The sequence below is a fragment of the Osmerus mordax genome, chromosome 17 (genome assembly GCF_038355195.1).
Source record: "Osmerus mordax isolate fOsmMor3 chromosome 17, fOsmMor3.pri, whole genome shotgun sequence".
In the NCBI taxonomy this organism is placed as follows: Eukaryota; Metazoa; Chordata; class Actinopteri; order Osmeriformes; family Osmeridae; genus Osmerus; species Osmerus mordax.
Genome location: NC_090066.1, coordinates 9,178,854 through 9,202,072, shown reverse-complemented (window position 1 = coordinate 9,202,072; position 23,219 = coordinate 9,178,854). Strand labels below are relative to the sequence as shown.

At 45.9% G+C, this 23,219-nt stretch overlaps 3 protein-coding genes, 1 long non-coding RNA gene, 3 other non-coding genes and 2 pseudogenes across 9 annotated transcripts; 6 read left to right on the top strand and 3 right to left on the bottom strand.

The window, feature by feature from the left end:
* Positions 1 to 828: 828 nt before the first annotated feature.
* On the top strand, positions 829 to 4,138 carry LOC136959834 (uncharacterized). 3 transcript variants are annotated; one of them, XR_010878783.1, is made up of 9 exons: positions 829 to 1,285; positions 1,375 to 1,442; positions 1,800 to 1,836; positions 2,009 to 2,055; positions 2,325 to 2,377; positions 2,643 to 2,688; positions 3,331 to 3,392; positions 3,638 to 3,676; positions 3,952 to 4,138. It is a non-coding gene; the product is annotated as an uncharacterized lncRNA (long non-coding RNA). The 3 variants fall into 3 exon arrangements; XR_010878784.1 differs by having other exon boundaries at positions 829 to 1,442; positions 2,331 to 2,377; XR_010878782.1 differs by having other exon boundaries at positions 829 to 1,442.
* LOC136960557 (small nucleolar RNA SNORA18) lies at positions 2,116 to 2,249 on the top strand. Its single transcript, XR_010878853.1, has one exon. It is a non-coding gene; the product is annotated as a small nucleolar RNA SNORA18 (small nucleolar RNA).
* On the top strand, positions 2,460 to 2,593 carry LOC136960556 (small nucleolar RNA SNORA8). Its single transcript, XR_010878852.1, has one exon. It is a non-coding gene; the product is annotated as a small nucleolar RNA SNORA8 (small nucleolar RNA).
* On the top strand, positions 2,730 to 2,869 carry LOC136960555 (small nucleolar RNA SNORA8). Its single transcript, XR_010878851.1, has one exon. It is a non-coding gene; the product is annotated as a small nucleolar RNA SNORA8 (small nucleolar RNA).
* A 1,569-nt stretch (positions 4,139 to 5,707) lies between the features above and the next one.
* LOC136959833 (E3 ubiquitin-protein ligase TRIM39-like) lies at positions 5,708 to 8,174 on the bottom strand. The gene is made up of 2 exons (XM_067254032.1): positions 7,988 to 8,174; positions 5,708 to 7,724 (listed from the first exon to the last, which is right to left on the bottom strand). Exon 2 carries the CDS (start codon positions 7,715 to 7,717, stop codon positions 6,086 to 6,088), a length of 1,632 nt encoding a protein of 543 aa, XP_067110133.1. The 5' UTR covers positions 7,718 to 7,724; positions 7,988 to 8,174; the 3' UTR covers positions 5,708 to 6,085.
* A 562-nt stretch (positions 8,175 to 8,736) lies between these two features.
* On the bottom strand, positions 8,737 to 10,034 carry LOC136960501 (uncharacterized; annotated as a pseudogene).
* Positions 10,035 to 12,338: 2,304 nt separating this feature from the next.
* On the top strand, positions 12,339 to 14,294 carry LOC136960500 (uncharacterized; annotated as a pseudogene).
* Positions 14,295 to 14,648: 354 nt separating this feature from the next.
* Positions 14,649 to 16,097, top strand: sco2 (synthesis of cytochrome C oxidase 2). Its single transcript, XM_067254705.1, has one exon. The coding sequence runs from the start codon at positions 14,796 to 14,798 to the stop codon at positions 15,765 to 15,767; it is 972 nt and encodes a 323-aa protein (XP_067110806.1). The 5' UTR covers positions 14,649 to 14,795; the 3' UTR covers positions 15,768 to 16,097.
* A 1,574-nt stretch (positions 16,098 to 17,671) lies between these two features.
* On the bottom strand, positions 17,672 to 22,981 carry ncaph2 (non-SMC condensin II complex, subunit H2). Its single transcript, XM_067254604.1, has 20 exons — positions 22,881 to 22,981; positions 22,437 to 22,550; positions 22,224 to 22,325; positions 22,033 to 22,094; positions 21,713 to 21,791; positions 21,410 to 21,478; positions 21,167 to 21,258; positions 20,921 to 21,087; positions 20,540 to 20,679; positions 20,183 to 20,281; positions 20,024 to 20,087; positions 19,804 to 19,905; positions 19,654 to 19,698; positions 19,495 to 19,565; positions 19,307 to 19,421; positions 19,064 to 19,156; positions 18,912 to 18,961; positions 18,695 to 18,796; positions 18,333 to 18,482; positions 17,672 to 18,240 (listed from the first exon to the last, which is right to left on the bottom strand). Exons 1-20 carry the CDS (start codon positions 22,881 to 22,883, stop codon positions 18,100 to 18,102), a joined length of 1,860 nt encoding a protein of 619 aa, XP_067110705.1. The 5' UTR covers positions 22,884 to 22,981; the 3' UTR covers positions 17,672 to 18,099.
* Between the last annotated feature and the right edge of the window lie 238 nt (positions 22,982 to 23,219).

Here is a 23,219-nt window from a genome sequence, read left to right as displayed (position 1 = left end):
GGACCATAGTTGTCCGGAAAACATGTCTGTGTCGATAAAGAAACTAAATTTGTGTTCCTTGAAAAAGGTGCAAGAACTGGACATGCCAACACATTTGAAAAGGGTTGTAGACAAGTTTTAAAGCGATACAGAACAATCCAGCTCCTCCATCGCCACGGATCGTTCAAATGCACGATTTTGAGCTTTGGCCCAACACCTAATGGCTGCCTTCAAGCTAAGCGCTAGCATGATACTTTATGTATCTTTCCGCAGTGGCGATTTTAGACCCTTTTTACGGGTGCTCAAGCACCCCTAAATTTCATCTCAGCACCCCTAAAAGTAATACTAAAATATATATATATATATTTATTATCATCATTTGATGCTGGTAGTTCATGAAGAAAGGGGAATCCTTAGTTTTTTCATTCATTCAATATTTTGCATAATAATACATAAATGTATAATTGTAATCCAGTGAAATTAAGGATTTATATTAGCAAGGGGGTTTAGCACTTTTGCAAGGCACTGTATTCATGTCACATTCTCATTGGGGGCTGAGCTCCCCTAAAGGTCTAATCCTAGAAACGCCCTTGTCTTTCCGTATTTTATTTTTGCAATGTTTTGCAAAACTGTAAACAATATATGAGTGCAACAGATTTTAAGACGTTTAATGATTTAGTAATTGAAAATATATCCTTAATTTTAATCAATTTTGGTGGTAAAATATATCGCACTGTGATTGGATAGATCGATATGCCGTAAAGCGTTTTCTTTCGTGTGAGAGATATAAACGCCCTGCCAGCGTAAGTTCAGCCTATTTCTCCAGAAGCTCCAGAGCGAGGTTTGTATTGCATAGCACCTAGCCAGTAGCAGTGAAACTGGCTGAAACGTTGTGTAAGCAACGTAATTTAATTAAGTCATTTATATTCGTGGTTTAAAACTAGTCTGCTGTTTTTGTGAAAGCACTGTTAAGGCAGAAAGTGTGTGCCACGTGGTATGTTAGCTAGCAATTGTATATAACTAACTAGCACAGTAGGCTACTGCAACAAGCTAGTTAGCCCTAGCCATCCACCACGAGTTGAGTTTGCCAGAACTACTGGGCAAATTCTGTAAGTGACATGGCTAAATGACGCTCGGGTTTTGCTTTCATCTCTGCAGGGTTAGTTGCAGTTGGATGACAATGAGGCCCGAAACATGTTAAACATTTCTGATGGGCCTTAAACAGCCATTATTGGCTGAATGCTAACATTTCTACGCGTGTTGGCTGAAACTAAAATTAAATGTTTTGCCAACTGCCAGTGTAATGGTAAAATTGTTTTCACGAATGGTATCTTCCTGTCTTATTCGGTTGCGCTTATGTCAGCGGTCTTAATTTGAAGTGTCTTGACTTTGCAGACGGGCCTTATGACTGTTTCATGCAGCGTAAACACATGCACTACAGGGAACCATGACACTGCCATGCGGTAAGTAAATAGGACATGTGACTCGTGGTTGGCCGTTCTGCCACAATTTATTAAGGCAATTTTAATTTGAGCTATTTACGTGTCTAATGTATATTTACCAACGTCGTGGCGAATGTGAATCCACATGGAATAGCAAAATGCTAAGCTTAAGCTTTTTCAGTAGCCTTTGAAAGCACAGCGCCTGCGCCGGTCTTGACTTAGTGGACCAGAGTGCTGGAGCAGTGCTCAGAGCAATCATTCTCTTGCAACCCACTGCTGTGCTTTCATTAGCAGTGTTACTTATGAGACTGAACATGCACTTGGACTGTTACATTAAAACGGTCTCAAGTGGTTGACCATTTCTATTTATTTTTTAAGGGTGACAATGGGTGCGGATGTGGCAAAACACAGCGAGGTAAGCAACTTTATAATGTTTTTTTTTTTTACAGTCACGTAATGATGATTGGCTTAAATGTTCAACTGCTCTGAGTTATGAATGATATGTGCCTTTCTGAACAGTTTGGCAGATGAGTTTTATCCCAAATGAATTGTGTGTGTGTGTGATACAAGTTATTTTCCTGTTACAGATTTGCTTGGCTGATGGGTGTACTCTTGGATGAATTCAAATGCTACGGTTTGTTGCATGGTGTTAATTGATCAACTGTAGTCATTCTTGACAGCACTCCAGTGTTTTGCTGAGGCCTATCCCGACAGACCTTTCTCAGTGGGGCCTAGTCGTTGGAAATGCCTCATAGAATATACCTGTGGTTTCGCTTTACCCTCATGGCTACTGCCATTAGCTGTGTGGGATATTACTGCAGAACAACAGTTCAAAATGCTCCTATAACAGCTGTTATTGTGGCCTGTCTCACTCGTTTCATATAGCCCTTTTTCTTTGCTCAGGTGTAGGTCTGTAAATGACCACTAGATGGCTCTCCAGCACAGTCTACCTGTTGGTGAGTAAAGCTTTCACATTATTTGAGTAATCCTCCTTGATGCTAGCTGAAATGTGTTGTGGTAGATGTCCCTTTAGAAAGTAGCACCATGGTATCTGCAGCCAGTGGCTTCTCCCTCTGGTCTGTTCATAACTCGGTGCAAGAACAATTTGACATCAAGCATCGTTGGTCTCCATGCTCTGTGCCTGGAGTCCTGGTATATCTGTCAATACATTTCTTTTTTTACCTCGTCACAATTCCAACATCTGACTCTCTCCTTTTGCAGCCAAGGACCAAAGATGTGCATAGGATGTGATGTTGCTCAATGCCAAGTAAGTGCCAAGTGATTAAAAAAAATTTGACCCAATTGTAAAGCACTGTATGGTATCTGCAGTCAGCCCTCACCACAGGCTGCTCTGTTCATTAAACGGTGCAATAGTAACTCTGTATCTGGCATCGTTGGGATCTGTGCCATCTTGTGGCTGGATCCCTGGTATTTGTGCAGAGACATGCCTATTCTCATAACTGCTTCACACTGAACTGCTCTTTAACTCGTTGCCATTTGTGGACTATGGTTGCCCCAGGGTTGGAAGTGTCCAGCATACCCAGCCATGTGCAGAGCTGGTGATGTCACAGGGCTCTGCTACATGCCTGTTACAGAATTTCTGGCTGTTCTGACCTCTGATGGTCTAGCTCAGGGGTGGGCTCAGGGTCCTCAGGGGCCATTGTCCTGCATGTTTTAGATGTTTCCCTGCTCCAGCACACCCGTTTCAAATGAATGGGTTGTTATCAAGGTCCATGGGTAATCACCCTTCCCAGGATTGCCCACCCCTGGCCTAGCTTAAAGTACTTGGCACAATATTTTACGTGGGTAGTACAGACAGGCATGCTCCGTATCATGCCCTTTTAATGAGCTTCAAATGGAAGTCCTTAAAATGGCTTTAATAGTCTTTTTCATTGTCCTCCACTTGCAGGTATGCCCGTAATGGAAGTTGTACCAAGAACGGTTTCAAGAGGAACTGTAGCCCCACCAAGGGTAAGATGGTCCAGCTGTTTCCCCCTTGGATGTTTGTCAGTGCTAATTTGGTCATATACCAAGGCTTTTAGGAGACTCCGTTCCTGACTTGCTGTGGAATTGACCATAAAGTGAACCTCATCCCAGTTGGTCTCATCAGCAGCCATGCTGACGTGATCTACTGGGAACATTTGTTCCAAGTTACCCCCTCTGCTACCAGCAAAAGCTTTCCAAGAACTGTGTTAAATGTCAACTTTCTCTTTCAGATGGTGCGTATGCACAAGACTACGGGCAACTTTAGAAAGGTAAGCGGGCTCCTCGTTGCTATTGAAAATGTGGATCACATTCAAAGGGGGCCAGTCAGACTATTCTGCTGCTGGCCCTTTACGCAGTGATCCCAGAGCAGTGCCCCTGGATGTAAAGCCAGTCCTCAATGACTGGCTTGCTGTTTCAAGGGGCAACAAGTTCTCACTTGAGATTGCGCCTCAGGGGCTTATGCAGTTCCTCACATTTATGCCAACTCTTAGCTACTGAACCTTTTTGGTTATTCATTACTCATTCAAATGTATCACATCTACAGGTGCCTGGGTAACTGTTCCAGCCAACATGCAGGGCCGGTCCTTCCTATAGGCGACATAGGCGGGCGGCATGAAGAGGGGGGTGGCATTCTGTGGTGTGCATCCATTAATTAACCCTCCTGCACTACCAGCAAATGGCGCCAACCGCGCCACGTCATATGTCCGTGTTGTGGTTGGGGGGGCGGCACCCGTGGGGGGGGGGGGGGGTGCTTGTGATAAATCTTGCCTGAGGTGCCAAATGTGCTAGGACCGGTACTGCCAACATGTCTTGAAGCCAATCCCATTCAATGATTGGCATCTGTGTGGTTTGATGTTTTAATAAAGTATTTTGAGTCACTTGACATTTTTGCCTCCTATGCAAATGATTTGTTTGTCCTTTCCCACTTTGTTTAGATGTGCCTTCAGAATTGGGTGTAAACCTCTCTTGTGGCCAGCTCTACGGTTGATGCACATTAACTTGTTTGAGCAGGAGGGGTCAAGATGTGGGTGGGGCACTGGGCTGAACACTTGGCACTCTGCCAACACAATTGATTCTCAGGGTTCCAGTCTCCATGTCTCACTTGTTTCCCATCTTCAGACAGAATGAGATCAGGATTTTTTTCTAATGCTATAAATTGGAATAAGTTTAATAAAATAATTTGATATAAAGTAAACATTTAGTGTTTGTGTTAAGCAAGGTTCTGACTAAGTGTCTTCCTCCAGCTGTCAGAAGCATCTTTTCGCTATATGTGTGAACAGTGTAGGATGGTGCTCAGCACCTGTTAACACCACACATCTTAACTCCTGTCTTGGCTTTGTCTCCTGTTAATCTTACTGTAGTAGATGGTGTCACAATAATACTGCACTATACATACACACAACCCTTTGTCTATGTTCACAGATTATGAGGGTTGATTATGAAGACAGTTGAGGGGGATGTCAAAGCCAATAATAAAGATAATCTGATCTCTGGGTGTGTGTGAGTTCAAGGGTGATTGTTGGAGGACATCTTTTTATGATTGTAGGACATTTCTGTCTGTCTGAAGATACTGCCTGTTGAGGTGTTAGGGAGAGAGGGGTGCTGTGGTAGAGAGGGGGTCAGGTGCGCTGTTGCAGATGGTTAGCCTGTTTCTGGATGGCTCGTATACACACACAAACCCACAACACACACTTACAGGGACAGGTACTGTCTTGCTAGGGCCAATCCAACACCGTAGCCTCGGCCTGTCTATGAATTAGACAGGCCGAACCCCCCGCGTTGCATTTTCAGCGTGAGATATACAAGGTGTGGCGTGAGAGCGTGAGAAATGGTTGAACACGGCGAAACCGTGAGAGTTGGCAGCTCTGATTGAGAGCTAATGTGTGTGTGTGTGTCTTTGTGTATATTAGAGAGAGAGGGTGACCAACTCGGTTGGTCATGAGTGAATGTCGAGTTGACTGACCTGTTGAGTGTGTTTGTAAAGTTAAATATGTGGATTACCCTAAACAACTTAAACACACTGACCGAAGCAATGAGAGAAAGCAAGAGTTTGTGCTCTTCAGAGCATTTCCAACTTGAACAGAACTATTGTGAACCTGAAACACAAATGTGTGTTTGTACATCATCCCTGAATACAAGCACCATGTTAGGATCTCATGTTGGAGGTTTTCAAACGTTCTTATAGGTGATTCGTGCTTTTCACTGATTGTGGTAGTGTACAAAATAAAAAATGTTAAAGGATTGAATGAGGTTTTATATTCCTTTATTGCATTTTAGGTAATTTTATTTCATTCGTTCACTGGTACATTTAGGTGACATCTCGTTGCCATATTTCATAAAACATATTATTACTTGAGACTGGATAATATTTCCTGTTTTAAGATTTTTGCCTTTATTTGATACAGACCGTGAAAGAGTGACAGGAAAGCTAGTATTGAAGAGAGAAAAGTAGGAATTGTCCCAGGCTGGACTCAAACCCCAGTCACTGAGTCAGGCCTTAGTCTGTGAGACACTCTACCCAGTGAGCCACCAGGGGAGCACTGCCTCTGTTTACAGATTTTTTATAAATGTTTGAACATCTAAATTACTTTGTCTCAAACATACCCACAACTGTTTTGTTCAGATTCATATTTTGTAATCACATTTTCTTTTGAACTCGCATCTTCCACATCTTTTTTTCAGTGTGTGACAGGAGTGATGATCAGAGGGGCAGAGTTTTTACCTTCATCATTCAGAAAGGGACTGAAGAATGGATAGAGTTTCTCAGTGAAGGTGCAGCCAGTGAAAGAGTAGATATGAGACCTGGCCTCCACATCATAAAAGGAGACCAGACCCTCCTCATAGTCCACAAACACCCCCACCTTCTGGGGCTTCTGTCTCAGGGAGAGGAGGACAGACAGGCCAGCCAGAGCCTTGTACTGATCTCCATTCCTCAGCCATACAGTCCAGTATCCATTCTCAGGACTCTCTGTGATTTCCCCCTTCCTGTTGATGGACTCTCTGACCACTCCCAGATCCCACTTAGTCTTCCCCTCAACCTGCACCTCATAGTAGAACCTCCCTGAGGAGAAGCCCTGCTTTCCCAGGACACTGGGACAACGATCAAACCTCTCTGGGTTGTCAGGGAGATCCTGCTCTATGTCTCCATCTCTCACTTGTTTCCCATCCTCAGACAGGATGAGATAGGGATGTGCTGTATCAGGGTCCAGAGTCACATCCACTGCATACTGCTGAATCCTCTTCAGCTTGACTTCAGGCAGCTTCTCCATCTCTTTATTGAGTGTCTCCTCCAGCTGAGACACAGCTCTCCTCACTGCCCCCACACTCAGACCACTGTGGACACTGATCTCAGACCAGTCCTTGGTGTATGGAGGGGTGCTCAGGGATGGGAAGCTCTGGAGCAGGTGGAGGTGGTCCTCAGTGTGTGAGAGCTGCTCCACCTCAGTGCTTCTCCTCTTCAGCTCAGTGATCTCCTGCTCCAGATCTTTAATCAACCCTTCAGCTTGTTTCTCTGCTGCTTTCTGCTTGTCCTCAATCACCTCAATGAGCTCAGCCTGGCTTCTCTCAATGGAGCGCACCAGAGCAGTGCAAACCTGAACACTGTCTGATATCTCTCTCTCTGCTTCTCTCTTTCTGGTCTCTACCGAGAGTTTGATTTCCTGAACCTTCTCCAGTCTCTCCTGGATCATCTGCTGCATGTCTCCCTCTGTCTTCTTCATCTGAGTCTTCCTCTCTTCACACTCCTCCTCTAGAGGAACAGTGTCATGGGTCTTGTGGTCCGTCTCAGTGCAGAACCGACACACACACGTCTGGTCAGTCCTACAGAACAGCTCCAGGGGTCTCTCATGCTTCTGACACATCCTGTCCTCCAGGTTCTCCACAGGGTCGATCAGCTTGTGTTTCTTCAAGGCTGCAACTCTCTGATGAGGCTCCAGGTGAGTCTCACAGTAAGAGGCCAGACACACCAGACAGGACTTCAGGGCCTTGATCTTGGTACCTGTACAGTAGTCACATGACACTTCAGGTTTAGTAGGACGCAGGTCTGGACTGATGGCAGCTTTCAGTGGTTCTGACTTCCTGAACTGAGCAGCCATCTCAGAGATGAAAGTGTTGACATAAAGATCTGGTCTCTTATCAAAAGTCATTTTACACATGGGACATTGACACAGGTCACTGTCGTCCCAGTACTTGGTGATACAGGCCTTGCAGAAGTTGTGTCCACATGGAGTAGAGACAGGATCAGTGAACACATCCAGACAGATAGAACAAAGGAACTGTTCTTCATGAAGAATACTGCTGCAGGAAGCCATTTCTACACTGGAGAGAAAGATCAAAAGTGAAACTATGAAAGCTGAGCTGAGTCACAGAGTAATTTGTTAAATGACAGTTTGGAGATTTTGAATTCTTCAAGAAACAGTGATAAATACAGTCATGTTGATTTTGGCCACACTTATGATTCACATTACTACATTGCATTCTCTAACATAAACATACTTTTATGAAATAAAGAAAAAACACTTGACAATATTATGAAAATGCGTACATCATATTCATCAATCCTTGTAATTTAGACTTCTCACCTGTGTGTTTTAGTCTTGATGTTCTGTCTAACTGGTGGATACTTTTAGAAACAGATTCTTGTTATGTACGTCTGTTCAGTGCTGCTGTACGGTAAGTCTGTCCACTTCAGTTTCACTTCAGTGAGTTGAGGTAACAATGCTCCTCCTACCTAGAACTGCTATTAGAAGAATGTTGTACCTTTTACTGACTAGATAGATTACCAGTAAATACCTGAATGTATGGGTGAGAGACCGAGTGATAAGAACAGAAAAGTGAGTTTGTTTTCTCAGCTCAACAGAGTATCTGTTCAACAAATGTTTACCTGGCTGATTAGTAATAAGGAGTGTTTATGTACAGTAGAACTGAAGACTTTATGGTTACATTAATAGTATTTTCTCACCTTTTATTTCATCCTTTACCTCACTTTTTCAATGATCTCATCCTTCCTGGTTTCTGTAGTTGAACCTGTTTTGAGCTTGGGGCACTGTGGGTGTTCACACACAAACAGACACACTCAGACACACACACACACACACAGTCACCAAGTACTGTACACATGAAAATTTGCACACAAATTCTGATCATTGATTAGATAAGATTCTTTCTCTCTTGAGATATTGCTATTGTTTGTGTAAGTTTTCGTGCTTCACTCCTCCCACAGTTTCTATGAGTTTTGGAAGTCAACATGTAAACGTTATGATCCCGGCTGCCTGGGGAGTGACAGGTGAACCCAAATGCAACACTCAGACGCTGATGTGATATGAACCAGGTTTATTGCAGACACAGAGGGTGATGATGGTGAGGTCCGTGGATGCCAGACAGGAGGCAGTGAGGAGGGAGCTGTAGGTCGTAGGTGATGGGATTAGGTAGCCGATGAGGTCTGTGGTACACAGGGACAGAGGTGGATTAGTAACCTTGAATGTACCTTGGTCAGGCCTGGAAATGGCAGGACAGGACTGGGCAGGGCAGGGTAGAGCAGGGCAACGAAACGAAACGACCAACTACCGTCAGAGTAGCAATGTTGAACTGGCGATGAGTCTGTGGGAAGCCAGGGTAGATGAGTTGTGCAGGTAATGATGGATGGGTAACAGGTGTGTCTGGTTGGGAGGTGAACTGGAAGATGTGTACCGGAGTGTTGGGGTCTGTGACCTGGAACACAGACTGGACAGACACGCACAAACCGGACCCCCACCCCTCATCTTTTTCTATGGCTCTGATGTATCCTAAGGTGTGCTAGAGCATGTGTGCCTTCCACATCCTTAGCATCGATTTGACGTCTGCATTTAGTGAATACAAGAATTTTAACTTCCACGCACATCATTCCCACAATGTCTTTAATATTAAAGCCTCGGTCCGCTAACACTAAATCGCCAATTAACAACAGTTTGTTAAGAAGCCCACAATTCTCGGTTATGTGCTTGTCAGATGCTCGTCCCCCCCATCCCTTTGAAATAAATGAAATCTGGCCTTGGGGTGTAATTCCTATCAAGTATTTCATTATGTGTACCAGTGGGAAAAGGATTGTGCGCGCGCCATTCAATTTGACGACCTCTGTACGTATATCAAAACAGTCAACAATAATCGCGACACGCATTCCAAAACATTCATTGTGGCATTGTAAACAGTGTCTCAGGCCACTACAACAAGGGAGTAAGGCATGCATACAGCACATGATGTCTGCAAAGGTAGCATAGCATAAAGTTCTACGTGACACATAAAAACGATAGACGATTGAAAGACGCTGGATTGGAAAATCAAGCCTTAGACGAATGTGTCAGTAAAACCATTTGAAATTGTGACAGCTTCTTCTTTCTGTATTATCTTTGGAAATGTCTTCATCCCTCTTCAACTTGTTTAACTCAGACCTAAGCTCCCTATTTTCCTGCAAAAGACGGGTTACTTCTGCACTGCTCTGCTCACAGAACTGGCATTCTGCTCTTAGTCTCTTGGCAGCCGGTTTGTCCGTCTCTGTCTGTTCTCTACATCCCTCCTCTTCCGCAGCCCCTGCCTCTGCTTGATCCCCACATTCCTCTGCTTGTGCATCTTCTTGTACTCCATCTCTCTCATCTTTGTTCATGTCGTTTTGTTCATTTTGGCCTCTTCCTTCCGATTCTCTCAAATGATGATGTTGTCTGCGGCCATGCCGATCTGATACTGTGGCTGTGACTTCAGGGTGACCCAGGTGCAGTGTTGGAGCCCAGTCTGGATGAGGCTCGTCCATCTCATATGATGGTTTACCTTTGGGGAGACAAAAGTATCCATATTGAAACCAATTATTGCAATCAACAGTGGGAATACATATATATCAGTACCAGTCAAAAGTTTGGACACTTAGTTTGCTCTCTTTGCCGCAAAGAATAGTGCTAACTTAAGTTACAAAATGCAGAGGAACCTATGACTACTCCTCTTTGGAAAGGAACACAGTGAGAACACAATCATTTGCTAAGTGAAGTTTATGAACTTACCTGAATGAAAATGCCTGGAACACACCGTCAATGTTCTTGGGATGTCTAAGTCCGTGCGTCTTGTGGCGGATATCCAGGCCATCCGTCTTCGCTTGGTTACATCGGACACATGACTCCCTTCATTCTGTTTCCAGGCCGGAAAACAATAAAAAGAAAGTCCTTGGTTTATTTTTTGGCCCCGTCGATCGTGTGAACGGACATTACATCCAACAACACAACAGGTTCTTCCCATGACTAAAACTTCCTCGGCGCGTGAAAGAACCGGGATCACGTTAATCCTCCGGCGCGTCACAACAAATGGCCTTACCAGAGCCTGTTCAAGGCATTAAGCCATTCTCTGGCCTCACCTATGGCAATATTTCCCATCAGCCACCGCGGCACTAGAGCCGTGACGTCACGCCCCAAGTACCCATTCCTACTAGGATGTCTACTAGATGTCTTAGATTTCAGTGATACAATAAATACTTTTAGAGTTAATTGGCTTAAAAGATGTCTTTTGAATCCTTCATCATTGTGGTATTTAATCCCTAATCATATCTTTAAAATAGTTGGTGGACTTGATTTTCTTTTGAAATGCAATTATTTACCGAATAATCTCCCTATTAAATTCTAATCTAAATTCCATCAACAAGCTCTTCTCGCATGGAAATTATCTTATCATATTTTCACAATTTCTCTCCTCATAAAGCATTGCTATGGAATAACAGCGATGTCACTATTAAAGGTAAACCTTTGTTTTTGCCTAAATGGCATCAGAAAGGTATCACTTATGTTGTCCAACTGTTTGATAGGTCTGGTACTTTGTTATCCTATGGTCAATTTATAACTGTTAACGAATATAACGAATTTCCCATTCTACCTAAATAATTTAAATATGTAATTCGTGCTATTCCCCACAGGAAGGATGAGATAATTAAAAAAGTGAGGTAGAAGGACAAAATAAAAGGTGAGAAGAGACAATTAATGGAACCATAAAATATTGAGTTCTACTGTACGTAAACACTCTTCTTCCTTGAACAGATACTCTGTTGAGATGATAAAACCAACTCACTTTTCTGTTCTTATCTCTCTCGCTCACTGGTCATCCACACCCACACATTCTAGTATTCACTGGTAATCTATCTAGTAAAGGGTACAATGTTCTTCTAATACCAGTTCTAGCTAGGAGGAGCATTGTTAGCCTACCTCAACTCACTGAAGTCAAACTGAAGAGGACAGGCACTACCGCAGCACTGAACAGACAACAAGAATCTGTTTCTACAAGTAGGCTATCCCTCAGTAAGAGAGAATATCAAGACTAAAACACACAGGTGAGTAGTCTAAATGACAAGGACTGATGATTTTAATTACAGTAGCTGCTCTCAACCGGGGAAAGTATGTGCGTATAAATTACAACCATAGTATGCCTATAATAACTAACCCTTTAATAAGGCTTGCCTAAGATATTCAAAGTACAATTATTAGGATATTACAAGACATGTACAGTTTTCTGTAAGTAACTTCTTGCAGGGTTTTGGTCCAACACCAATTTTGCACACCCAATTCACATTTATCCCCACCTCCATCAGAGACACTGACTGTCTCCCCACCTTCAAGAAAAGGCTTAAGACGCACTTGTTCCGGGAGTACAACGGTACTTAGGAATGATTTGCTGGACCTGATGCTAGTTTCCTCCAGGATCACAATGACTCTTATTGAGAGACTTGCTCTTGTTGGTTAGTTGTAACAGATTTAAATTCTTGTACTCGCTGTGAAATATTTTACTGTTGATTGTTTTTTCTACAGGTACACACTTGCACTTTTTGAGTTTCATGTTGTTTAATTGTAACTTGTTTAACTGCATGCTCTTATGGTTCTTCCCTTTGGCACTTATTTGTTTTTTCACAATGTATGCTTCATGTAGATTAAACTCTGTCTCAGGTTCGACCATCTCATCCTACCCAAAATGCAACAAATAAAACTACAATGGAAGGTTATTCTCATATATGCAATTGCATGTATTGTAATTTTTGGTATAACTCGTATAAAGTTCTATGCGGTTCCAACCAAATCAGAAGATCTTTCTCTTTCACTTCACGTGTCAAATGAGACCCTCACCCCTCTAACTGGCACCAGACATCTACTGGTGTCTGCCTACTTGGAGCGCAGGTTGGAGGAGAACATGGTGCAAATTATCAGTGTGTTCAAGAGAGACTCGGTCCGGGATCTCTTCTGTGTGTTCTGCTGCATGGATAATATGTCGACTACCGTGCCCGCTCAGGTGCTGATGCACTCTGATCACTTTGGCGTCCCCTTTGCTACCACAACATCCTCTGTAAGATTCCTGCTTACTGCAGCATTGTGCCATATGTCACGTTGATGCCACATGCCAATGTCAATAGTATGGTGAAGCATACTATTGACAAATAGTATGCATAGTAGCATCAAAAACCTGCAGAGTGGACAGAAAAAGGAGGAGGAGGACTATCAGTTTGACTTCACCGTCTGCATCTCCAACCTCTTTGGGAACTACAACAATGTGCTTCAATTTACCCCGAGCCTAGAGATGTACAGGTGAGTGTCTACACTGATGATGGAAGCACTGTGTGTCTGCAAGTGTCCGGCAGCATAATGCACCCTCAATACAGGACCTCCATGCTCTTTGTCTCCCAGATTGCTGGGTGTTGGCAGAGTGGTGGTGTATAACACTAGCTGTGGACCAGAGCTAGACATGCTGCTGAAGAGCTACAGTCAGGAGGGCTTTGTGGAGGTGCTGCCCTGGCCCATTGAACTTCACCTCACTCCATCCCCTGGCTGGAAACCAGACCGAGGAGGTGAATTACATTACTACGGCCAGCTGGCAACACTCAACGATTGTGTGTACAGATACATGTATCGCTCGCATTAGGTCTTACTTAACGATATAGACGAGATCATAGTACCGTATCAACACACCAGCCTCAAGTCTGCTTTCGACATGCTGCAAAGACAGTACCCACAGGTGAGTGTGTGTGAAAATGCTTGTGGGAATGTCATTTTTTATAACATTTTCTGTAAACTGTCTCCATCCATCCCTTTGCACAGGCAGGAGTTTTCATGATCTAGAACCATATATTCCCGAACACCCAGTTTGATCCGAGTGGAAGGTACCATGTACTATGTACCCTACTGGGAGGGGGTGCCAGGTGTCAACATTTTGGAGCACATCTACAGAGAGAAGCCAAACTGGAAGCAAACATCACACCCATTCAAGATGGTAGTGCAGCCAAGGCAGGTGTTGGGTCCCGTGTAATTTGATGTACACATTGTATGAAATCATACAAGAATGTTCATCCAATCTGCAAAGCAAACTTCCCGGTGTCTGACTTCCAATGTGTAATTTTTGTTTTTTCTCCATGGACTATAGCATTCATTAGTAATCACTCATTCACTATCGATGTGCTTACACCTTCTTGTGTGTCTCCAGAGTGGTGGAGCAGTGCACAGCGTACTGCACAGCTTCAAGGATGTGGTGGAGGTACCCCCAGGGGTGTGTCGGATCATCCATGTCAGAGTTGCCCTGCAAAAGGCACTGACAAAGAATGAACTACATCAGGACACCAGATTATGGGACTACCACGGACAACTGATCCCCAACGTGGACAAGGCCCTCAGGAGGGCAGGGCTCCTGAAGTGAAAGGGTTTGTGGATACCTGGCGGTATCCATTGTAGCTTAGAGGATGTAAAGACCCTGGAACTCTGATGATGTCAATAGTCATTTTATATTAGTGTCAGATATATCAGCACCATCTAGTGGTACTTCTTTGCTATGGCACTCACTTGTCTCAACACGAATCTGCTGATTGCAATCCCATGAATGTAATGGTAATATAAAATCAAATGTATACACTACAAGAAATTCAATAAAAGTATACATCATAAATACGGGTATAGTTTTATGAAATGGAGTTTCCATAATTTGAATCTGTGTGTACAATTTAGGTCTAAATGTCGAATTTGCGACTTTGAAACCTCCGTCCTGTTTCTTCGGTTGCAAAACGCAACCACATGATTCCATGAGTAGGTTGCATTGGAAGGTCGATTTGCCGGCAAGTTGAGCTATATTTCTAGAAAAAAGATTTATACTGTCTCGTGATATCTTTGCAAACTTGAAACGTGTTATATGTAACGCTTGGGTTTGCTTTACTTAAGGATCGTCATTTATGCTTTTAGATTGAAAACATATTAGCATAGCTATCTAGCTACCAGAGTGCAGCTGGTGTAACAGTCGGACTCTCGGTGCTCGTTTTCCAGCTATGGATACTCGTCATTTGATTAGGAATTGACAGAGCACAACGTCCCTTATTCACCGGTTTATACCATTTACAGATTCTGAATTGGAAGGATGCTTTACTTGGAGAGGAGGGTACTCGGGCTAGCAGCCTGTGAGCTCCATACTGGAAAGCTATTGAAGTGCACCTTGAAGCCTGATTCCCATCACACTTTTAACTCCTTCCTTCTCCAAAGGGCATGGCTTTCGTCACAGCCTCAGCCCAGTGGACGTCACCCTTGTCATTCTCTTGACCAGAGAGCAGCAGGGTTGTATGGGATCCATGCACAGCCCACACAAGCCGGTCCCCATCACCGCCCCCCAACCCTCCCACTCCTGACCCACAGGGTCCTCCTCTCCCAGGCCCCCTCCCCCAAACCCAACTCCTCCGAGTCTGCCGCCAAGATCAAGCTGCGGACCCGTCTGCTGGTGACCCTGCTGTTTGGCGGGGGGCTGCTGGGAACCTGGTGGTACGTCCACTCGGAGAAGGAGCAGAGACGGCGGACGCAACGCATCGAGCAGCTGAGGCAGGTGGCTCTGGGCCACGGGGACTTCCACCTCCTGGACCACAGGGGGCAGCGGAGGACCAAGAAAGACTTCCTGGGGAGCTGGGTGCTGCTGTACTTTGGCTTCACCCACTGCCCGGACATCTGCCCTGAGGAGCTGGACAAGCTGAGCGCCGTGGTCACGGCCCTGGACCAGGACCCCGCCCTGCCCCCCGTCCAGCCCCTCTTCGTCACCGTGGACCCCGAGAGGGACGACGTCGCGGCACTGGCTCGGTACGTCGGGGACTTCCACCCGCGCGTGATCGGCCTGACGGGCACCACGGAGGAGGTGAAGCAGGCGGGGAGGGACTACCGCGTGTACGCCAGCCTGGGGCCTAAGGATGAGGACGGGGACTACATTGTGGACCACACCATCCTCATCTACCTGGTGAACCCCGACGGCCTGTTCCTGGACTACTACAACCGGATGAAGAGCGACAGCCAGATCGCCGACAGCATCAGGAAGCACATGAAAGCGTATGTGAAGTTACTGCCTGAGTGAATGGCTGCTGCTAAAGGTCGAGACTGAACAGGTGGGGATTAATCAAGAGGGATTACTGGATGATGTCAATTGTGCACTTCCTGTTTAAGACCTGGGCTTTTGACACTAAATGATGACACTTTTGGATGGAGCGCCTGCCTGGGCATATGGTTACAAGAACAAGACAGCGGTGAATGATTTGGATGCAGTGTGGATTCATGTGTGGATACAGAATTGCTTCATGTCTGATAGAATGGAGAGCAGTCTGTCAGACGTCATGTCTTTGTACCGCCAATGACATTCTTGTCATTGCTAAATGCCTCTGTACACTTCATACTTCTGTATAAAAAAGGTTCCGAAAATGCACGTGGTCTCTTTACTCACAGGACATGCTGTTTTTGGAAGCTTTTATATAGGCCTTAGTGGTCCCCTTATACTGTATCTGAAGTCTCTTTCCCGAAATTCAGCCTTGGTGCAGAATTACAGCCACTATGAGCAGTCCCACAATGAGCTTTCCTCAGAATGAGCTGTTTCGGTGTCTGTTGCTTTAAATGCTAATGAGGAGGAGAGGCGGCACCAGTGGATGTATCGCAATTGCTGTAGTCCAGTTGCTGTAAAATGCCTCGAATTTGCACATTCTCATCTGATCACCCTGGTTTGCAGAGGTGCACACTCATAGTCATTTCAATGAGGGGAAAGACGGATATCGTGCGCGCGCCATAACACCAACATCAGAACGGTTATCCAAATAACAAAGAAGTGTACAACACTCGCGTTACAGTGTGTGTATTCACACACATACTTGATGCTATCCACCTTTACATTAGCGACAGTAACTGAGCTGTTATCTGCAAAGCTGATGTTACAGCCACATTCTAAGGGTAACAAGCTAGGTAACCATATACAGTAAAGCAACACAATTATTTAGCGTTAGTTGACTTACTTGTCCGAGGTTTGTAGCTGGACCAAAGAGAGTTGGTACTGATCCAGTCTTCAATAGCAGACGGTCAGCAAGGCCAGCATTGTATTGTCCTGAGTTGTGGAAACAGTTGTCGCTGAAATGTTTGGCGCAGACATGCAACACTTTGGGAAGTTGTGTCGGCGCATTTCCAGCGAAAATAAAATTAAGATACTGGTTGTGCAGAGGCTCGGATGAAGGAACTAAAAAAAGACTTTTTTTTTCATTTGTACATCCAAGCACTGAGCAACTGTTATGCTTCATTCGTTTGCTCGCCATGATGTCTCTCCAGGAAAAACCGATATCGCACTATCACGGTCGTAGCTCAGTTTCTCATGGGCGGGCAAAGCAGAGAGAGGGGAGGTCATAGATATATATAAAGGGTAGATGTCTCATCCGCGTTGCCGGACAACGGAGTCGAACGTCCGCACATGGCGGCCATCTTGCTAATCAACTCGCTCACCCATAACATTGTGTTGGTGCTACATGTTCTTTTTAAATGACCATAATTTACTCAATTTTCAACTGATTTTTAAACGGATTGGTTTGTTATCAACGTCAGAGATGTCGGTATGCCACTGCATACTTATGAATATATATATATATTTTTTTGAATAGAAGTATGCAGTTGATCGGTTGAAAATTGAGCAAGTTATGGTCATTTAAAAAGTACATATAGCACCAACACAATGTTATGGGTGAGCGAGTTGACTGTAGCAAGATGGCCGCCATGTGCGGACGTTCTAGACTCCGCCGTAAGACATCTAGTCTTTGGGGGAGGTAACCTTCCTCCTTGTGACGTCACATTTTCAAACAGCAATTGAGCCTTCATTTTCTCTAAGGCGGAGAAGAACACCCAGGGCTTGGTTTACACCTATCGAAAAATTCTAGCCACTGGGGGACCAAAGGCAGGCTAGGGGAACTCATATTAATGTTAAATAAAGTTTTCATGTCATGTGACCTTTAATATACATTTTATAGATAAGAGTTGATATTTGTTTCGGTTTATAAAGCATATTTTTCATATTACAAATATCGAGGCTAACGGAGATACAGTCATGGTGATGAAAGTCTTATCCTAATAGTTACATTGGCTTCTATTCCAAAGAGCTGAAACAGAAAAATAGCATCTACATGAATCATCCAGGTCGAATACAATGTGCCGCTCCCGAAAAAGATATTGCATTCAACTAAACCTATCCTCAGTGACATCTGGTAGCACCAAACAGGACAGGGGACAGCATCAGGCAGACCGAAGCCTGACAGTAAACAAGAGCTTTAGGTACGGATGTGTCCAAAGTGAGTCGTCCACAAAGCCCTCGTCGTTTCAGCCGGGTTTGTCCACCAAGCCCATGACAGGGTGGCGCTCGCTTGCTCGCTCCCACACCCACACGGTCAGATGGGGAGTGCCGTGGCCGCGGGCGCATTGTTGAAGCGCTCGTGGGCCCTGCGCTCGCTCAGCAGGGTCAGCCCCATGGAGTCGACGCTCTCCTCCAGCCCCTCGCTGCAGTCGATCTCCACTGTGTAGTCGTTGGCCTGCGGGAGACGGAGAGGAGAGAGGGCTTTAGGGGAGACACCAGTGAGGAGATCCAGGCGAGGGCTTTAGGCTCTCCTGGGAGCACACTGACCAGCTGGAGGGAGGCCAGCAGGTACTTGCAGGCCTCGAAGTTGTCCGTGCCGTGGACGATGGAGGCCAAGGACCTCCTGTGGCCCACGCCCGCCAGGGCGGACACGATCCGGTTGCCGTAGTCCCGGATGTCAAAGGTCGGACGTTCCTCCTGGAGGGAGAGGGGGGGAGTGGTGGATTAGTATGAAAGACTAGAGGTGAAACACAGCTGACACAATCCTAAACATTTCCTGTCTTAGATGTAGTTCTTTATCAAACCTTTAATTACGCACACTTTGTTTTCCTACTTATTCAGAGAATACAAATTTAAAAACGGTTTAGCCCCAGACAAGACAAGGTCCAAGATGGCCTGAGCTCCATTACCTGCAGCCGGAGCTCCGGGTTAATCTTGTCTTCCCAGTCCTTGACCCTCCTGGACAGGGCTGTTTCCTGGGCGTAGCCCTGGGAGTTCACCAGGAACTGCTCCTGGAGGAGGGCAGGGGAGAAGAGGGGGATGGGAAGGGACCATGAGCCAGCCAGACAGGACAGCAAGGTCGGATCTGATCCAACAGCCAGAGCAGCCCCTGCACGCGGTACGTACCACGCTCTTCTTGACCAGGTCTTCGTAGCTCATCCCATCTATCATGGGCTCTGGCGGGAACAGGAAAGCACATCTAAGTCAGTCCCTCCCCATTGTCTCCTGCTGACATCTTTATCAAACGTGTCGAGTCGAGACAGACTCCTCGGCGTCACCTGGCGCGATGAAGTCGGGTTCGCCCCCGAAGTGGTCAGCGGGGTCATCAGCCAGGGGCTCGTGGTCGTCGTCCGAGAGGTCGTCATCGGGGCCTGGTGGGAAATACGGAAGGATGAGGCCCGGTGATCCTACTGTAGGACCTGTTAGTCTGGTTTCCCCAGGTTCCTTTCACATGCAGGATGATGGAGGGAGGAGCCAGTGGAAGGAGAGTTTCAGCAGGGGTCAGGGGTGAGAGGTCTCACCCTGCAGGTCGGGGTGTCGGAGTCCCTCCAGCCGTCCCTCCTCCTCGTCCGTGGCCCCCCTCTCCTCGGGCTCCAGGTAGGTCCTCCTCAGCTCCTCCTCGCACACCAACACACCCTGGAGACAGGACCGCTATTAGGACACACACACACTCAGGCAGGCACACGCACACACACACACGTGTACATACCGTTTTCCTGAGGATTCTCCTTTTGGTCTTCAGCTTATCTTTCATTCGACTGAGATAAATGTAGTTCAAGTCTGGAACAGAGACACACACACTTCCATCACAACAACATCCTTTTCATTTAATTCACGGGAATAATCAGTCGCTTCTATGAGCCATTACCTGTGAATGCGGGTCCATTCTTTAGTTTGGGTTCAGTGGGATTGTCTGCGAGTGAGAGATAGTTCTGCCTCATGAGTCATGACTACTGAATTCAAAGGCAAGGCTTTATATAGACACACACTGCCGTAACACAGACACACAGGAGCTTACATGTGCCAGTGTACCAGCTCAAGAAGTCCTGCAGCCCCGAGGGCCCTTTTCTTTTCCTCTTTCCGGAATCATCCAGGCCTGCAGGAACCTTGTAACACTTCCCTGAGAGGAGACGGAGAAACACACACACAAACACACAGAAATGAGCCAAATGAAATGAGCCACAGGCTGACCCATGTGTGACTCTGATATGAATAGCAGCTTAGCCAAGTTCCCTCACCTGTTTTCAGGGGCTTGTCCTCCCCGAACGGCATGTACGGATCATGTAACCTCCACGCGTTGGCCTGAGAAGAAAAAAAGAAAAAATAACTACGATCAGAGATTCTCTATTGAGAGGGTTCTGTCCCGTACGGGGCCTGTCTGTCTGGGTGGAGCGTACCGCCTGGGCTCTCTGCTCCTCCATCCTCTTGTCACTCTGCTCCTCCTCTGCAGACTGGACGCCCCGCCTCGCCCTCAGCACCCTGCCCTCGCCGAGGGCCTGGGACAGACGAAACACACACATGATCCATGAGTCGTGGTTTTAAGAATGCATGCGTGCAAATGTACAGTCCTGTGCAGAACTCTTAGGCACCCAAGATTGTTTACATTCAAATGGTCTTGTGTGTATGTATATATATATATATTTCATTATTTCTTAAAGCACTTTTTCTTCTCCTGTCTAAGACTGTTGCACAATACTGCGTTGTGTGATGGAGACAAACTGGGGTGGTGATGGGTGGTGGTGGGGAGGTCTTACCTGGTGTCTTTCGATGTGCTCCTCTAGCTCCTGCTCCATCCCTGCCCCGTCTTCCAACGGAAGGAACGGCTCTCCTCCGTCTTCATGGTCGTCCCCGGCGACGCCCATCCCTGCATCCTCGCTCACCTGTCCCGCATCATCTGGAAAGGCCAGCGACACATTCAGCATTCCCTGCACTCGTTCGAGTAAACACACGCACAACACAAGTATCCCTCACGTATAAAAGGGGTAGTCAAGAGCTGAAGAGTCTAGATTTCATACAATAGCTTCAGGTCTTTTTCAGTCATGTGAATTCACCACAAAGGTAGTGTTAGGATGAGTGTTGGTCATGTGTCTTTATATGGATGTCCGGTATTTGGGTGCCCTCCCTCCAGCACTTACCCTGGTGGTGGAACAGGCTGATGGGAGCCATGGGGGCATCCAGAAGGGCTTCCCCCAGGAAGTTGCAGCGGGCGGTGTCCAGGATGAGGCGGACGATGCCCAGGGCGTCAGGGGTGAACGTGTTCATGCGGAAGTCTTTACAGCTTCCCAGCACCTCGCCTTTCAGACTGGAACACACACACAGCTCCATGACTGCCCTCGACAGGTGAAGGAAGCCGGCTGGGCTCTGTGGTGTTCAGGACCTACCTGATGAGAGGCAGCTTCTGTTTCTCAAAAGGTTCAGGAGGAATCAGAGAGTCTGGGGGGAGGGGCACCACAGCCACACTCACACAGGAGAGCTATTACATGTGTTCCAGACACACACACACACACACACACACACACACATGAACTAGGCCAACCAAATGAACAGATTGGTAACATCAGCTACTGCTACTAGACTGGAGGCAACTGTGGCACAAAAAGATGTCTTTCTGAAACGCTGCTCACCGCGTTTGACTCGTTCCTCAGTTCTACATTCTGAGACGTCTCGGAAGAGATCGTATCCAACAAATCCATCTGGAAGACATGGAGAGCGTCTCGAAACGATAGTTGCTTGCGCTCCAAACAACATCCCTTTGCCAGCCTCGGGGGCCAGTACAAGGATGATGATACTTTGGGGATGTAACAACTTTTTTAGAATGTAACAACTTCACTTTCAATGCTAGTTCCCTGTTTCGAGTGACTTGGGACATTGATTGGGTAGGAAACTGGAAGTTTTAGATGGGCACACACACACACCCTTATGCTTACCCCAGCATTGTCCATGTCATCGCCATCTGCTCCCCCATTTTCTCCGCCCTCCTCCCCGGACGCTGCCTGCTTTTCACTCCTGCAAGAAGCGCAAAATGAATGAGTGTAAGATACGTGGTCTTGCATGCTCCATCAGAGGCATACAGGCAACTGTCCGCCCCGACCAGGAGTCGAACCTACCACCTCTGACTTCCAAAGCACCATCACTACCAACTATGCCAACGAAAAGCTAGAAATTGTTGACGCGGGTGGCCTGTTACATACTTGAGGAGTGAGTTTCACCACACACCGGCTACATGAGGACATGCAGAATCACTCACTTTTTGTTCCTGGCAGAAATGTAGTCCAGTGTTTGATACACCAGGTTATACAGGTGCTCCACCTGGAACGTGAGATATGGTTAGCACCAGAACATCACTCACCACCATGATGCCACATAATGGAGACTTGCTCTGGATGTATGAAAGTTGATGACTTGACGTGAATTACCGACTCAAGTCAACGGAATTACCTTCTTGCTGTAGATACATGTTGACCCTTGTATCAAAAGAGCTGCCTCTGCAAAATTAAGCGTGGTTTTGCCTCCGTCGAAAGTGATGCACATCTCGTCCAACTAAAATAACCAGGAAGTGATGACAAAAACATGACAACATAGTCTACCTTCAGAATATGCCCACATCGAGATAACAACTAAACCTAAATGGTATCCAGCCATCCACGTTACCTCTTCCAAATAATCAGCTAACTCCGCAGCAACGTCAACATCCCAGTTCTTCGTGAGCTCCCGGATGGGTTGCAAAAGATGAGCGAATCGAGTCTCCGCTGAGTCCATAGTTGTCTTCAATATGATGTTTGAAAATAATGCAGTAAGACTTTGTTAGCATACTTGGTGGTAACATCACAAGGTTACACGAACAGCCTAATAATAGCTTGCACCGAGTACAACGTTTGTGAGTACAGATGAAAAGAGTATTCAAAACGAACTCGCTAGAAACCTAAATAGACTAGCTACATAAGCTGTCAAGTCTAGTACTGACTGTTAAGCACGACGTACTGTACAGTACAGTACTCCAGCTAGAACTTAGTACAGTTAGCTGAGTAGTTCGGTGATTCAGACATTGAAAACCCTGAGAGTTCAAGTTACATGCGAAAACAGAGAAACACTTACCATGTGTGTTTTCTTTAAATAAATAAACAAGGTTTATGGAACTGTATACAATATGTTTACTAAATGTAAGCAGTTGGAGCTCATGAGATAGATCACGGATAGCGTCCGTTCAAAAGCAGCGCGCTTAGACACTGTTTTGTTTTCGCGCTTGGGTCTTCTTCCTTGACGTTTTTCCTGTTTGACTAGGCAGTGTAGGAGGTCGCTGTACACTTTACTGCCATCTGCTGGTGAGCTCCACTAGTCCTCCCTCAATGCACTTCTGCTATTTGATCGCATGATGGAGCCCGTCAACTTGTTAGGACTGGTGACTGACTTGTAATTGCAGACGTGTGAATGTGT